The sequence below is a fragment of the Pelodiscus sinensis genome, chromosome 20, assembly GCF_049634645.1.
Source record: "Pelodiscus sinensis isolate JC-2024 chromosome 20, ASM4963464v1, whole genome shotgun sequence".
Lineage (NCBI taxonomy): Eukaryota > Metazoa > Chordata > Testudines > Trionychidae > Pelodiscus > Pelodiscus sinensis.
The window spans coordinates 23,803,444-23,816,971 of NC_134730.1; the positions used below are offsets into that span (position 1 = coordinate 23,803,444).

Genomic DNA, 13,528 nt, shown 5'->3' on the forward strand with positions numbered 1-13,528 from the left:
TGGGTCAGACCAAAGGTCCATCTAGCCCAGTGTCCTGTCTGCTGACACTGGCCAATGCCAGGTGCCCCAGAGAGTGAACAGAGCAGGGAATCATCAAGCAATCCCTCCCCGTCATCCATTCCCAGCCCCTGACAAACAGAGGCTAGGGACACCATTCCTACCCATCCCAGCTCATAGCCATTGATGGACCCAACCTCCGTGAATTTAGTTCTTTTCGGAACCGTGTTGAAGTCCTGCTCTTCACAACATCAAGGAAGCCAGCTGCGCTGCTGGCGCTGCAATAAGCTTTATACTTTTAAACTGGCTCCCAGTGCACATTGGCTCCCGCCTTCCACCCCGACAAAACGGCATCTTTTCCAGCCCCGGGGAGTCAGCTGCATGAGACTGTATCAAAGGCAGCAGCACGGGGCAGCAGCCGGCTTCTGGCGCATACTGTCTGTCAGCCCCATTCCCAGAGAGCCAGCTACCGCCCTGCACCACGGGGTCTCGTGCAGGGTAGCAGCCAGCTCCCCGGCTGCCGATGTGTAACCATTACGGTATCAGCTCATGCTTATTGGTTAACCGTTTAAACAGCTACACTATTATATCCCTAAAGAGGACGAATGCATTCTTTCAATTGCAGGTTCCAAGTGATCAAAACCAAGAGACAGTGCAACTGCACAGATAGAGGGATAAGAAATTTGCCTTTATATATTTATCAAAGGCTTTGTTTCTTCCAGCTTCTAAAACTAAAACCAGGGGATAATACGAGCAACTTTTTCAGCAGCTGCTGCTATTTATAACTTAGAAACTGGCCATCAGGCATATCGCAGACCAATGCAGAACTCCCCATTCACTCACATGTAGATGAAACACACTATCTTGCAATCAACACGTGTATATATGCACGCATGTATTCAGCTACATATTCTACATACGTATTTCAAAGCTTTAAAATTGAAGTCCTTATAAAAAAAAGGAACCAGCCAACCACAAAAGCTTACCTTTATAAAACTAATCAGGCATCCAATAAGAGGATAGATTGGGATGAAGGCACAGAAGACATAATGAAGAATGGTAATTGCCATAAAATGTCTCATAAAGAATACTATTTCAGTGACAACAGTAGATACCAAAGTAATCTAAAAAGAAAGAAAAAATAGCCTCTGTCATTTGTTGCCATTCAAAAGCCTCTCTCACAAACTGACATGGATTTAAGATTGAATAAAAGTTGTGACAAACTGGAAAATTATGTCTTGGAACTTGTCTTTCTGGTTTGATTTTACATTGCTGCCTGCCTGGATGCAGTTAATGGGGAATTGCTACGGGACCCTGGATGGGTTAAACAATAAAACAGGTGAGATCGCTTCTCAAGTACCCAGTGGGCCTGCCACTGAAGTATAAAGAACCTTGCTAACTGGCACCACCTAAACTAGCATCTTTTCCTGTTCCAGGGTCATGTGAAAGACTCCTAAGGAGTTAACACAGTGCCCTGGCAAAAGGGAGGGAAGGCGTGCCCGACTCACTTGGAAGCTTACAAAGGCACAGTCAGCACACAGCAAGGCTGACAGACAGACAGACAGACTTGAGCTTGAGACCCGGGGTATCTGTAACTTGGTACCCACAGACAATGGGCAACACCAAGGTTGTCATGCCTACCCAGGGGAACCACAAACATGGCTCTGACAACAACATGCACACAGGCCTTTGCAGGGTAGCTGACAGCCTCCATGGGCCCCCGGATCTGGTGAGGGAAGGCCCGACTCTACACTCTGGGAAGGAGTGGGCCCAGAGCATGGTGCACCTTCCCCCGCAGCCCTTAGCGCCGCCCAGAGCATGTACCGCAGTGCCCTGGAAATGATTTAAAGGGCCCACGACTCCAGATGCTGCCACTGCTACTGTGGCAACGGCCAGAGCCACCGGCCCCTTTGAATCACCAGGCCCCGGGGCACCTACCCTATCTCCCCCCATGTTGGTGGGCCTGGTGGGTCTTTGTTATTTTTAAATCCACTTCTCTCAGGCTACATCTACACTACGAGTTTTCTTGGCAAAAAATATGCTAATGAGGGACTCATTTGCATGAGTCGCGATCTCATTTGCATTTTTTTTGCGCTAGGGGTTTTTGTGCAAAAACAAGCCGTGTGGACGTTTTCTCTTTGCGCACAACTCCCTTTTTCCGCAGAGGTATTCCGATCTTGTGGGAAAAGAGTTTTTGGTGCAAAAAGAAAAGGTCCACACTGCTTGTTGTTGTGCAAAAACTGCTAGCCCAAAAATGGATTGGCAGAAAATATGCAAATGAGATTGCAACATGCAAATGAGTCCCTCATTAGCGTATTTTTGGCTGAGAAAACTCGTAGTGTAGACGTACCCTCGGTTCTGTATAACATCTGAGCATCTTTGTTTTGCACAAACTGCTTCTGCGTACTACCTGTGACCATTGGGTGCCAGAACAGAACTCTGGCTCAGCTGCAACGACTCGGTCACATTGCTGGCTCCCAGGGAGGTGTAATCCGGAGACCCAGTTGGAGAGTGGCTACATTGCAGACCCCACACCAAAAAGAAGTGGAGACAGAGACCCCTGCCACCAAAAAGGACTGCACTTGAGGGACGGGGAGATGATTTCTGGGCAGGCTGCCCCTTCAGAGATTGTGAGACAAGTAATGTTTGATTCTATGCCGAGTCAAAAGCATCTATTCCTGTAGCAAGGAAAAGAAGTGAAGTGGCATATACATTTAAACCATCTGTCATTTACTTATATTTCTTTCCTTTTCCCTTGCAAGTTCAAGAAATGGCAAATGGTTAAAGAGGAGAGAATTCTTTTCCAAAACAGGTTACTTGAAAAAAAATGCTGATTTGGCTGGGGGGGGGGAGGGGGAGTTCAACGTTAACTAAATACCATAGTGATAGAAATGTAGCCGTGTTAGTCTGGGGTAGCTGAAACAAAATACAGGACTATGTAGCACTTTAAAGACTAACAAGATGGTTTATTAGATGATGAGCTTTCGTGGGCCAGACCCACTTCCTCAGATCAAATAATGGAAGAAAATAGTCACAACCATATATACCAAAGGATACAATTTAAAAAAAATGAACACACATGAAAAGGACAAATCACACTGCAGAACAGGAGGGGGATGATAGACTGACTTACCACTGAAAAAATAAATGACCAAAATTCTTTGGTATTGTGAAATTTTTTAAACGTAAAAGAGACCACATAGGTGAACAGCACCACCGATGGTACATAGCCAATGAGGCAGAAGAGCTGCAAAGGGGGGGGGGAAAAAGAAATTTCTTATATTCATCATATATGATTGCCTCAGAATGCATAGTATATTAAAGGATACAAACTTGTTACTGACATTTCTTTTGTAAATACCTGAATACTTTTAGACTTAGTCTACCCTGCAGGGTTTTTGTGGAAAAAGCCTTTTGCACAAAAGTTTTTGTGCAAAAACTTCTTCCACAAAAACACACCCACACCTCAAAGCACATCACTTTTGCGATGTGCTTTTGCACAAGACAGCATCCACACTGCATGGACATTCTTGTGTAAGAAAGCTCTGATGGCCATTCACAGAGCACCTGTGCTTTTCCTGATAGAGCATCCACACTTGCCTTTTTGTGCAAGAACTCCTCTTGTGGGGAGAGGAATAACTCTACCAGCAAAAGCCCTCTCTTTTGCCGATTGACTTGCGCAAAAGCGCATTTGAGGTGTGGATGCTCCTCCGGTTTTTGCACAAAAACCTTGTAGTATAGACATAGCCCCAGAGTATATTTTAATTTCAATTGAGCCTGTCAGTTAAAAGCTAAATTAACTGTTTGAGATGCTGTAAGTCAAAATGATACAAACAATTAAAACTTTCTGGTAAAAAATTGCAAGCAGGACAGCATGTCTAATCTCTCAATTAAATTTTCATCTTTTCTCAAGTGGTCTCCCATAAACACTAATGAGACGCATGTTTTGGTAACTGCAGGTTTCATCTTCAATTAATTTCACTGACTTTTGCAGACATTAAAACAAGAGTCAGCACACTGGAGGGAAGGATGGAATGATAATCAAGTGATAGCATGCCAGCTCAAAGGAAAACCCAAAGGTTCATAGTTCTCAACTAAGATCATGGTGCTCTGGCTCCAGAATCCTATAGCTATGGACCCTGGAAGGCCTGGGGTATCTGACCCTATGGAAGGGGACCTTAGCAGGCTCGCCCAGATTGGGAGACTCTTATAGCCTCAGTTGACAAGGAGCAGCAAGTGCAGTAGCTGGGGTTCTCAAATTCCCTGCCAATTTGCCAGGCAGACTGCGGTGAAGGTGGGAGTCCGGAAGCTTGGAATCTCCACTAGCTAAGCATGTGGCGCTGGCAGTAAGCCAGTCAAGAAATCTGCCTGGTAGGCTGGAGTCTGTCTGAAATTCACCAAACCGGAACAGCCTCCATGGAACATTTAGATTTCAGTGATCTAGCAAATTCCAGGGCAACAATGTTTGGGTGAAATGGTTCCAACCAGCTCTAATGTTTGCAAACAAAAATGAACCCATCATGTTTCTTCTTCACTTTAATCTAAGGCTTAAATGAGAAGCAAATAAAACTAGACTTACCGCCGCAAGGAACTGCCAGGTATCAAAATAAACACCGTGATGAAATGCAAATAAGCTTCCTATCATCAGAACGAGAATAATAAAAAATAAAGGAAAGTCAACAACTGCTTGTCCACTCCAGTAAGCTGATGGATAAAGACCTGAGATCTTAAGTTGAGTGTAGGCTCTGATCTGTTAGAGGGGACAAAATCACAGTAATGTTAATTCTTATCATTGCTTAAATTATTTGGGCTTAATTCTGCTCTCAGAAACTCAGGCTCTGAATTAGCATCACTCCATAGAAAAGCAGTTTCTCCTCTCTTGGTGTTAACACCTCCACATCAGCTCCTAGAAGAGGCCTTCATCCTCCCTGACTGAATTGACGTCGTTATCTCTAGCCTTACTCTTGCTTGGTACTCTTTTCTTATGCCTGTATATTTATACCTGTCTCTGGAATTTCTACTACATGCATCTGACAAAGTGGGCCTTTGCCCACGAAAGCTTATGCTCCAATAAATCTATTAGTCTATAAGGTGCCACAGGACTTCTTGTTGTTCTAGCATCACTCCAGTGTCTCAACTAGAGTTTTTCCCAATTTGCAACTTTTAGGTGCCAAGAAAGGAGGTCTGGGTATCCATATTCCCCTCCTCCTCCCACCCCCCCCCCCCCCAAAAAAAAGGTCTTGGGAAGAAGAGACAGAAGCAAAACACCCAATAGGAATACGAACTGTGTGCCCTCTGTGATACAACTTTCTCTGATTTTACCTGTGAAGCTAGCTGCTAGCAGGCTATGAAAAGAATAGAGTATCCAATTCCATTTCAAAATCTACAGCCACTTCTTCTCTATGCAAAAAGACCCCCTTTGTTTCTGCTCACATTCATATTTGATCCATAAATGTCAGAGGGGTAGTCGTGTTATTCTGTAACTTTAAAAACGAGTGGTCCTATGGCAATTTATAGACTAATCAAAATGTATGGAATCATGAGCTTTCATGGGTAAAACCCATATTCTCAAATGAATTGGAGTGGAAATAACAGAAACCAAAAGATCTATATCTGACTATGTCTATCAGAAGAAGAATTACCTCTCAATTGTAAGGCCCATTACACACAAACCTGCAGGAAAACATTTTAACTTGCCTGGTCACTCAATTGTGGATTTAAAAGTAGCCATCCTTCTATGAAGAAATTTCATTAATCCATTGCATAGAGAGTCGGCAGAACGGGAATTTTTCTACAGATTTGACACCGTTACCAGGGGCCTAAACAAAGACATTAACTGGTTGGTGTATTACAAAGTCTATTTCTCCTGCCATTAACATCTGCATTTCCACATCAAAAGCTATGTTTGGGACACACCCAGCCCACTTAGCCTCATTAACCAGGTCTGACAATTGAAAGTATTTATTTATTTATTTATATCTTGGATTCTGTTATTTCCACTCCAGTTCTCTAAGATGCTAATTGCATCTACACAGCAATTTGCTAAGGGTGTGTCTACAGAGCACCCTTAGCTCATAGCTTATTTCAATGCTATTTCGAAATAGCTTATTATTAACTCACTACGAATAACTCACTATTCTGAAATTCCCCTTAACCCTCGTGGGAAAAGGGTTACCAGGGATGTCAGAATAAGCCACTCATTATTTTGAAATCTGTTTTGAAATCTATTTCGAAATAATGGACTGCTTCAAGAGACATGGAGTAGCTATTTCGGGATACTTCCGGCATCCTAAAATCGCTCCGCAGTGTAGGTGTACCCTAAGGTGCCACAGAACCACTTGTTAAATTTGATTTATGTAATTTGTCTCCACAGCTATTTGTTGGTCTTATATAAAATTGAATTTATGTACATTTATTTTTGGGATAGATACATCCAGTAAAGAGACACATTTATAATCTTTTGAAAATTTAGGAGTGCTGATGTAACTGCCACTGGGCTGATTCAAACCTAGGACCTCTGAAGCTTAGTGTACAAGCCTCTACAGCTTGAGCTATAAAGCCAGGCGGCTCTCAGCCTAGGCTATAGAGCTCCCTTGTTCTTATCTCTTGCTCTAAGAGTGGTCTAAGTGCCACTACATGGGACAGTGAACCACACTAGCTGTGTGAGTTACACTAACACCCCACTGGGTTCTGAAGCTGGGGTCTACAAACCATCTAACTTTTGCATCCTAGACAACAGCCATTACCACGTTATTACTCCTTGATTATACCATGCAGAAATGACCTTAGGAAAAGGTTTGTTATTTGTTCACATACTTGAGTTTTAAAATGGTCAAAACTGCATGTTTCAAAGATTACCTTGTGGTTTTCTGCATTCTCCATGGCAAAATACGGTGGCATTCCTGTTACAAATATTCCGAGCAGCATTGTTGCAAAAAAGAACTCATATTGGAAAATGGTGTCAGCAATGTCCTGAAAAATAATCAGACTTCAACGCTGGGGAATCGGAATATACTGAGACAAGAAACAATGCCTCAAACTTGCTTGTTGAAGTTTCTAAACATGATTTCCTGTGCTCATGTACCTAGACTCCAACCCATGCCACTTTAGTTACAGCTTATTATAAAAGCACAGAAAACACTGAAATATTGTTTTTGTATGGTAACGCACCAGCCTATTCTATAGGTAACAGAGCAAGCCTGAGCAGGAGCGGGGAAATCTAGGTGGACTATGTGGTTATGGTATGGACAGGACTGATTACTGTTTAGTTCCAAAAGAGGACATTTCATAGCTGCCAAGACCTTTTGCACAGCAGCAAAGTTAAAAACACGGTGATAAAGTTTTGTGTAGGTGTTTGTGCAATTTATAAAACGAATATATTCACACGAGAAAGAAAATGGCAACTGTGAACAGCTGACTAACTACTGTCACCTCCTCTTTGCTCCCCTGGATTACTGTGGCCTTGCTCCTTTCAAGTCTAATCATATTATGCCACACTTTGAGCCTCTCCTGGCTCCTTTTTTACCTCCTTCATCACAAACAAGCTTCTCGAGTGAAATTCTGGCCCAAATGAAGACAATGGCAGAACTCCCATTAAATTCAACAGCACTAAGAGACCACCATTTGTCTTTATCTTTAAGGCCCTTCAAAGCGGAAATCCATCCTATCCAGGTGACTTAGCAACCCATCAAAATATCGGCCTCCACCTTCATGCCTCCCACCTTTCCAACCTTCACTGCCCACCAGCGCCGCTCTACAGAGCTGTGTGCTCTCCTCCATGCTGTGCCTCACACGTTGGGAAAACTCTGACAAAATTCTACCTTATCTTGTTTTGAATCTCTGCTGATGCCTCAACTCTACCACATTCTAATCAGCGCAAGATGGGTGACAGGCTCTGATCACTCCTCTTGCCCTCTCCCAGACAATTAACACTCTCCAAACCTACAATACAGAATTAACAAAGCTGTGCTCATTGTCACGATAGTCTTTTTTTTTTTCTCCTGTTATATACCAAACCTCTACTCCTGTTCTCTTTGTGTCCTTAGATTTGGGAACATCTCTTTTCTATGTGCGTACAATGCCCTGGACTGGGGACCTCAGGCATTACTATAATATAAACATTAACTACATATAATTCTATAAAAAAATCCTAAATATGATTTTTAAAATTCAAACCTATACTGCTTAGTGTGCAATGTTTCATTAACTTAGGCCTCGACTCTGCAGCGACTGAGCCACCGGTTATTGATTTATCGCGTCTGCTTAGGTGCAATAAATCTATCTCCGAGCACTCCCGGCAACACCTATACACCACCAAGACGAGAAGGGTAGCTAGTGTCGATGGGAGAGCAGCCTCCGCTGACCTTACCGCACACAAGACGTTGCAGTGAATATGTTGACTTCAGCTATTCTACTTGCATAGCTGAAGTAGATCAACAGTGCCTGTAAGTGTTGACAAGGCTTTAGAGGCTTGACATGGTGAAAATGAGAGTAATAAAATCAGCCTGAATTAAATGGCCACATTTAGAAGTTGACAATCACTTTGACTTATAGCTATGTTTTTTCAATATTTCAATATAGGGCTAACCTAAATATTCAAAGCCACACAACTGCAGTTTTGCTATTATACTCTTTGCAAATATGCAATTATTTGCCTATGATTATTCCTGATTTGAACTCTACCTACTTGAATGAATGGGTTACTCCAGGTTTGAATATTCTCAGTCACATTTAAGTTGTGGAGAAAGAGGTTGCTAATGATGTTCATCAAAACAGGCAGCGAGTGCACCATAGTACTGTTGAATATGGCTGTAAACATGTAATTCTATAAAGAAAAATATTTTCAATAGTTATTTTGTAGCATGAAAGTTAGCAATGAAATATCATTGGATGAACTGCTGTAAGAAGAACTGACGATTTAATGAATACTCTTTATACAATATAGAACTCCCTAACAAGCACAGTGTTACTTACACTTATCCTAATTGAGTAAAATATTCACAATCTAAAGGAAACTTAGCTAAGTTAATGCCAATGATAAAAACTTTATGCAAATGTGTCCTTTGGCTACAAGACTGGTTGTTATCTAACTTGTTTGTAGTGTTAGATCACATGGTCTTCGAGAGACAAGGGGTTGCAATAATATCTTTTACTGAACCCACTTCGGTTAGTGAGAGAGAGAGAGAAGCTTTCAAGCTACACACCCCTCTTCCTCAGCTTGTGACCTGTGGGGGCAGATACTCAACTACTATAAATGGTTATTGTTCCACTGAAGTCAGAGCTACAGCAATTTACCTTCTTAGGTGGGGCTCTGCCCCCTATTCTGTAACAATCTGATGTCAACTGTACCAAGAAATGGGAACGAAAGGCAAGACCGCAGTGTTACAAATTATTTCCTCTTAGTAACACAAGGCACAATTCACAGTTCTACAAACCTTACCATGTTCTTCCACTTGAGACCACATACTGGACTTGAAAGATAGTGCTTTGAAAGACAGTAAACCCTCATCATTCATGGTGGATACATTCCCAGCACCATTGTGAATGGCGAAATCCACGAATACTGGATGGGGTAGTGGCTTCCAACCTCCCTCCCCTGGTGAGCTCACCGTGGCTCCCTGGGGATGGGAGAGATCTGCAAATCATGAGGATCTACTGTACATCTTAATATACACACTCCTCTTTCCGTACTAGAGTACTGCTGCAAAAGCAGTTTGAGTGAGTGGCAAAGTTGAACGGAGAATGAGCAGACGGTCTAATAAGAAAAGAGACTGCACTGGGGGTGCAGATTTAATTTTTTTTTTTTGCTGTTTAATTAAAAAGATCAAATGTAAAATATACATAAAGAACCCTCATTCACAGCATTAACCCATTGTTAGCATATGCTCAAACATTATCTTTTTTTAAAAATTGAGAATTGTTTAGGACGGCAAAATTTTAAAACTAAAGTCAATATCAATTACACTGAAGAACGAGCCTTAGATTAAGCTAGAAATTAAATTCCATGTGATACCATCCATATGTTTCACATCCCAATTCCATAGAATGTAAACACAGACTGCCAGACAATTTACAAATTAAATAATTGATTTATGAGGTACTCACATACTGGCAAGTATGTAAAAACAAAATTAAATACATTCTTGCTTGAATTTTATTTCTATATGGAAAATGTGAAAAGGAAGTTTTACTAAGCTAGTGTAACAAGGGATGTAATCGTGTAGTCGATTAACTGATAAGCAAAAGCTTATTGGTTAATTCTATAGACTACATGCATTTCCCTCATCCCCTGCCAGTAAATTTTTTAGCAGGCTAGTCATCAGCCCACCTCAGTCCTGGCTCACGCCAAGTCTGGGACCTACCCCCCTGCAACTCTGCATTTAAAGTGTATTAGGAGACAGATGGGCAGGCAGCCTGGCTCAGTTCCAGCTCACGACAGGGTCCCAGCTCATATCCCCCTCCCCATCCAGACAGGAGCTCCTGCCACCCCACACTACTGCCTCTGTATCAGAGGCAGCAGTGCTGGGTGGCAGGCAGCCAGTCCGCAAGTGGAGCTGGTTTTTAAACTGGCTCCCCTTGCGGACAAGCTCCCGCCTGGCACCCCACACTACTGCCTCTGATACAGAGGCAGCAGCGCGGGATGGCAGCAGTCTCCTTGAGAGAGGGGCCGGAGAGCACTGACTACCAGCTCCGTCCCCAGGGACTATAGAATAGTCGAGTAACTGATAAGAATTCATTAGGTTAATCGACTACTCAATTAACCGGTATTTAACATTCCTAAGTGTAACTAGCATGCTGAAGTTACATTTACCTGGCTAAAATTTCCAGTCTACTAATCAACCAGCTATTCTCTACCAGGCAACAAGCAACATTTTCTTCATTGTGCTATTACCCCACATTGGAAAAGTTCTAGAATTAACAATATCTAGAGAAACAATATCTAGAGAGGGTAGTGGAGGTTCACACGCATATCAAAAAGACTACATTTAACTGTCACTATCACCCTAATTTAAATAGGAGCAATAGTATCATCTCCTGAAAATATCAAACAGAACAGAGCGTCAAAAAGTACTACTGAGATACCCTCAGAAAGATCTGTACCACAGGCCCATCTTACTCACCTTTTCTGAACGGGACACGTTTAATGCTGCACTGTGGGGTGCAGCTGCCACATAATCACTGTCGTTGAACATCTCAGTCAGTATCTTCTGGCTTCTGAGAGCACTGATGAGATAATCAATATCTGAGCCTAGAAGAAGGCAATAAAGAAGCAGCCACGACTGCTCATCACAAGAAGTATCTGGTTGCATGCTAACCTTACACAAATTATGAACACATTTATAAGCACGAGAACTAGAGAGAGTCGTTTTCTCATGGAATCTTCTTAATGAGAAGCTATTGTTCGTCTACATGTGGAGACGCTTCAACTATTTTAAATAGTGTTAATGCTTTGATTTCAGCTCCCTCCGTCAACATCCACACAAACCGAATAAAGGAATTTTTGTTTGCTGTGTGCATCAAGTTTAATTGAAGTTCTTAGAATCATAGAGGATTAGGGTTGGAAGGGACCTCTGGGGTCATATAGTCCAACCTCCTGCTCGAAGCTGGACCAATCCCAACTAAATCATCCCAGCCAGGGCTTTGTCAAGCCTAGCCTTAAAAACCTCAAAGGATGGAGATTCCACCATCTCCCTAGGCAACCCATTCCAGTGCTTCACCCATCCTCATAAATAGTCTTTCCTAATATCCAAACTAGATCTCCCCTACTGCAACATGAGACCACTGTTCCACGTTCTGCTATCTTCACCACTGACAACAGCCACTCTCCATCCTCTTTGGATCCCCCCCTTCAGGTAGTTGAAGGCTGTCATCAAATCCCTCCTCACTCTTCTATTCTGTAGACTAAATAAGCCTAAATCCGTTCAGCCTCTCCTCGTAAGTCATGTGCTCCAGCCCCCTAATCATTTTCATTGCTCTTTGCTGGACTCTCTCCAATTTGTCCACATCCTTTCTGTAGTGGGGGGAGGGGAGATTGGATGCAAAACTCCAGATGTGGCATCCCCAGTGCCGAATAAAGGGGAATAATGACCTTCCACGGTCTGTTGGCAAAGCTCCTACTATAGCAGCCCAATATGTTGTTAACCTCCTTGTCAACAAGGGCACACTGTTGACTTATATTCAGCTTCTCATCTCCTGTAATCCCCAGGTCCTTTTCTGCAGAACTGTCAATTACCCAGTCAGTCCCCAGCCTGTAGCAGTGCATGGGATTCGGTTATAGACACTTTTTTTACTGGAGTTATTTCATGGATCGTTCATTACTCTCCTTTGGAAAACAGGGTTCAGACAATTGAGGTGATATGATGCACAAACAGTATCTAAAATATTTGACACACAATGTGTTTTTCTTGTTGTAATGACTAGAGATTCATGGATTTTACCAAGCAAAATCTTAAAAAAATAAGGGAGGATGGATATGGAATTTAAGCAAGCTACTTTTAAAGGTAGACTTTTCAAACGTGCTCATTGTTGGCCTAACTCTAGTCCCATTGACTTAAATGCTGGGAACTTTTGAAAGTCCCTCCCTTAAATTACGTGTGTGTTCATTGAAGAAAGCCATTTTCATTCCCACAGCAATGTATAAAGTAAAAATGTCACATAATGGAAAGCTTTAAGACCCAGAAGTTCTTCATCGTTCAGCTCCTGACAGCAAAATATGGATAGAGGTTTATACAGTTTTAGACGGGACTGAATAACACTGGAAAGTTCAAATTTTAAAGAATATTAGATACTTCTTTCTTGTCTAAGTTGCTCATAGATGGAGTATTAACTACACAACAGCAATCCATTAGAATTGTAATTGCTTGTTTTCTTCTCACCTGTGGAGTTGTGAAGAAGGAGACTTGTTTTGTACTTGTGATATTTTTCTCCGGGCTTCAGCAAGTACAAATCTGGGGAAAATTTGATCGGAACCACGGAATTTTTGTAGTAGTGATGTATCAGAAACATAAAAATCTGAACTACAAGAAAAACTAAAAAAAGCAACAACCTGAAAGATATAGGGGATTTAAGGAAAATTCAGTGGGCACAGATCCAAATTATTAGATTATTTTTAAAACAAGCTGTCCCCAGGTGACTCTCTCCGACCCACTCCAGAAAGAGACATTATCATTTTCATTTACAGGAAACTAATCATGAATACTGCAATTCAGTCCGGACAACAGTTAATAAAACTAAAGCAATAAAAGGCAAAGCTCCTGACTGATTTTTTTTACCAAAATGAAAAATTGCTCCAGAAAAAAACAAGTGATTGTGGGAGGCTACAGGTAAGCAGCAACATAACCACAATAGTATATTCACCTCACATTAGCATCAATGCTACCTACAGACGAGGCTCATCCCCAGGGAAGCAAAGATTCAACAGCAGCTTCAAGTATTATGACAACCCTGCTTTTCTACAGGCCCACAGATGGGGAAGGATGGAGGGAGGGAAAAGGGGGAAATTGTCCCAGGACCCTTTCAATCACCACTGGAG

At 42.1% G+C, this 13,528-nt stretch overlaps 1 protein-coding gene across 6 annotated transcripts in view; it reads right to left on the reverse strand.

Moving 5' to 3' along the window:
• Positions 1–13,528, reverse strand: part of ABCA5 (ATP binding cassette subfamily A member 5) — a 127,723-nt gene that overhangs the window by 23,339 nt on the left and 90,856 nt on the right. For all 6 annotated transcript variants that reach the window (XM_075903998.1, XM_075903997.1, XM_075903999.1 and 3 more), the window contains 7 exons: positions 12,873–13,042; positions 11,118–11,245; positions 8,684–8,821; positions 6,856–6,969; positions 4,577–4,747; positions 3,131–3,244; positions 984–1,121 (listed from right to left, as the gene is read on the reverse strand). In XM_075903998.1, the coding sequence (XP_075760113.1) occupies positions 984–1,121; positions 3,131–3,244; positions 4,577–4,747; positions 6,856–6,969; positions 8,684–8,821; positions 11,118–11,245; positions 12,873–13,042 (973 nt within the window). The remainder of the gene's footprint in view (positions 1–983; positions 1,122–3,130; positions 3,245–4,576; positions 4,748–6,855; positions 6,970–8,683; positions 8,822–11,117; positions 11,246–12,872; positions 13,043–13,528) is intronic.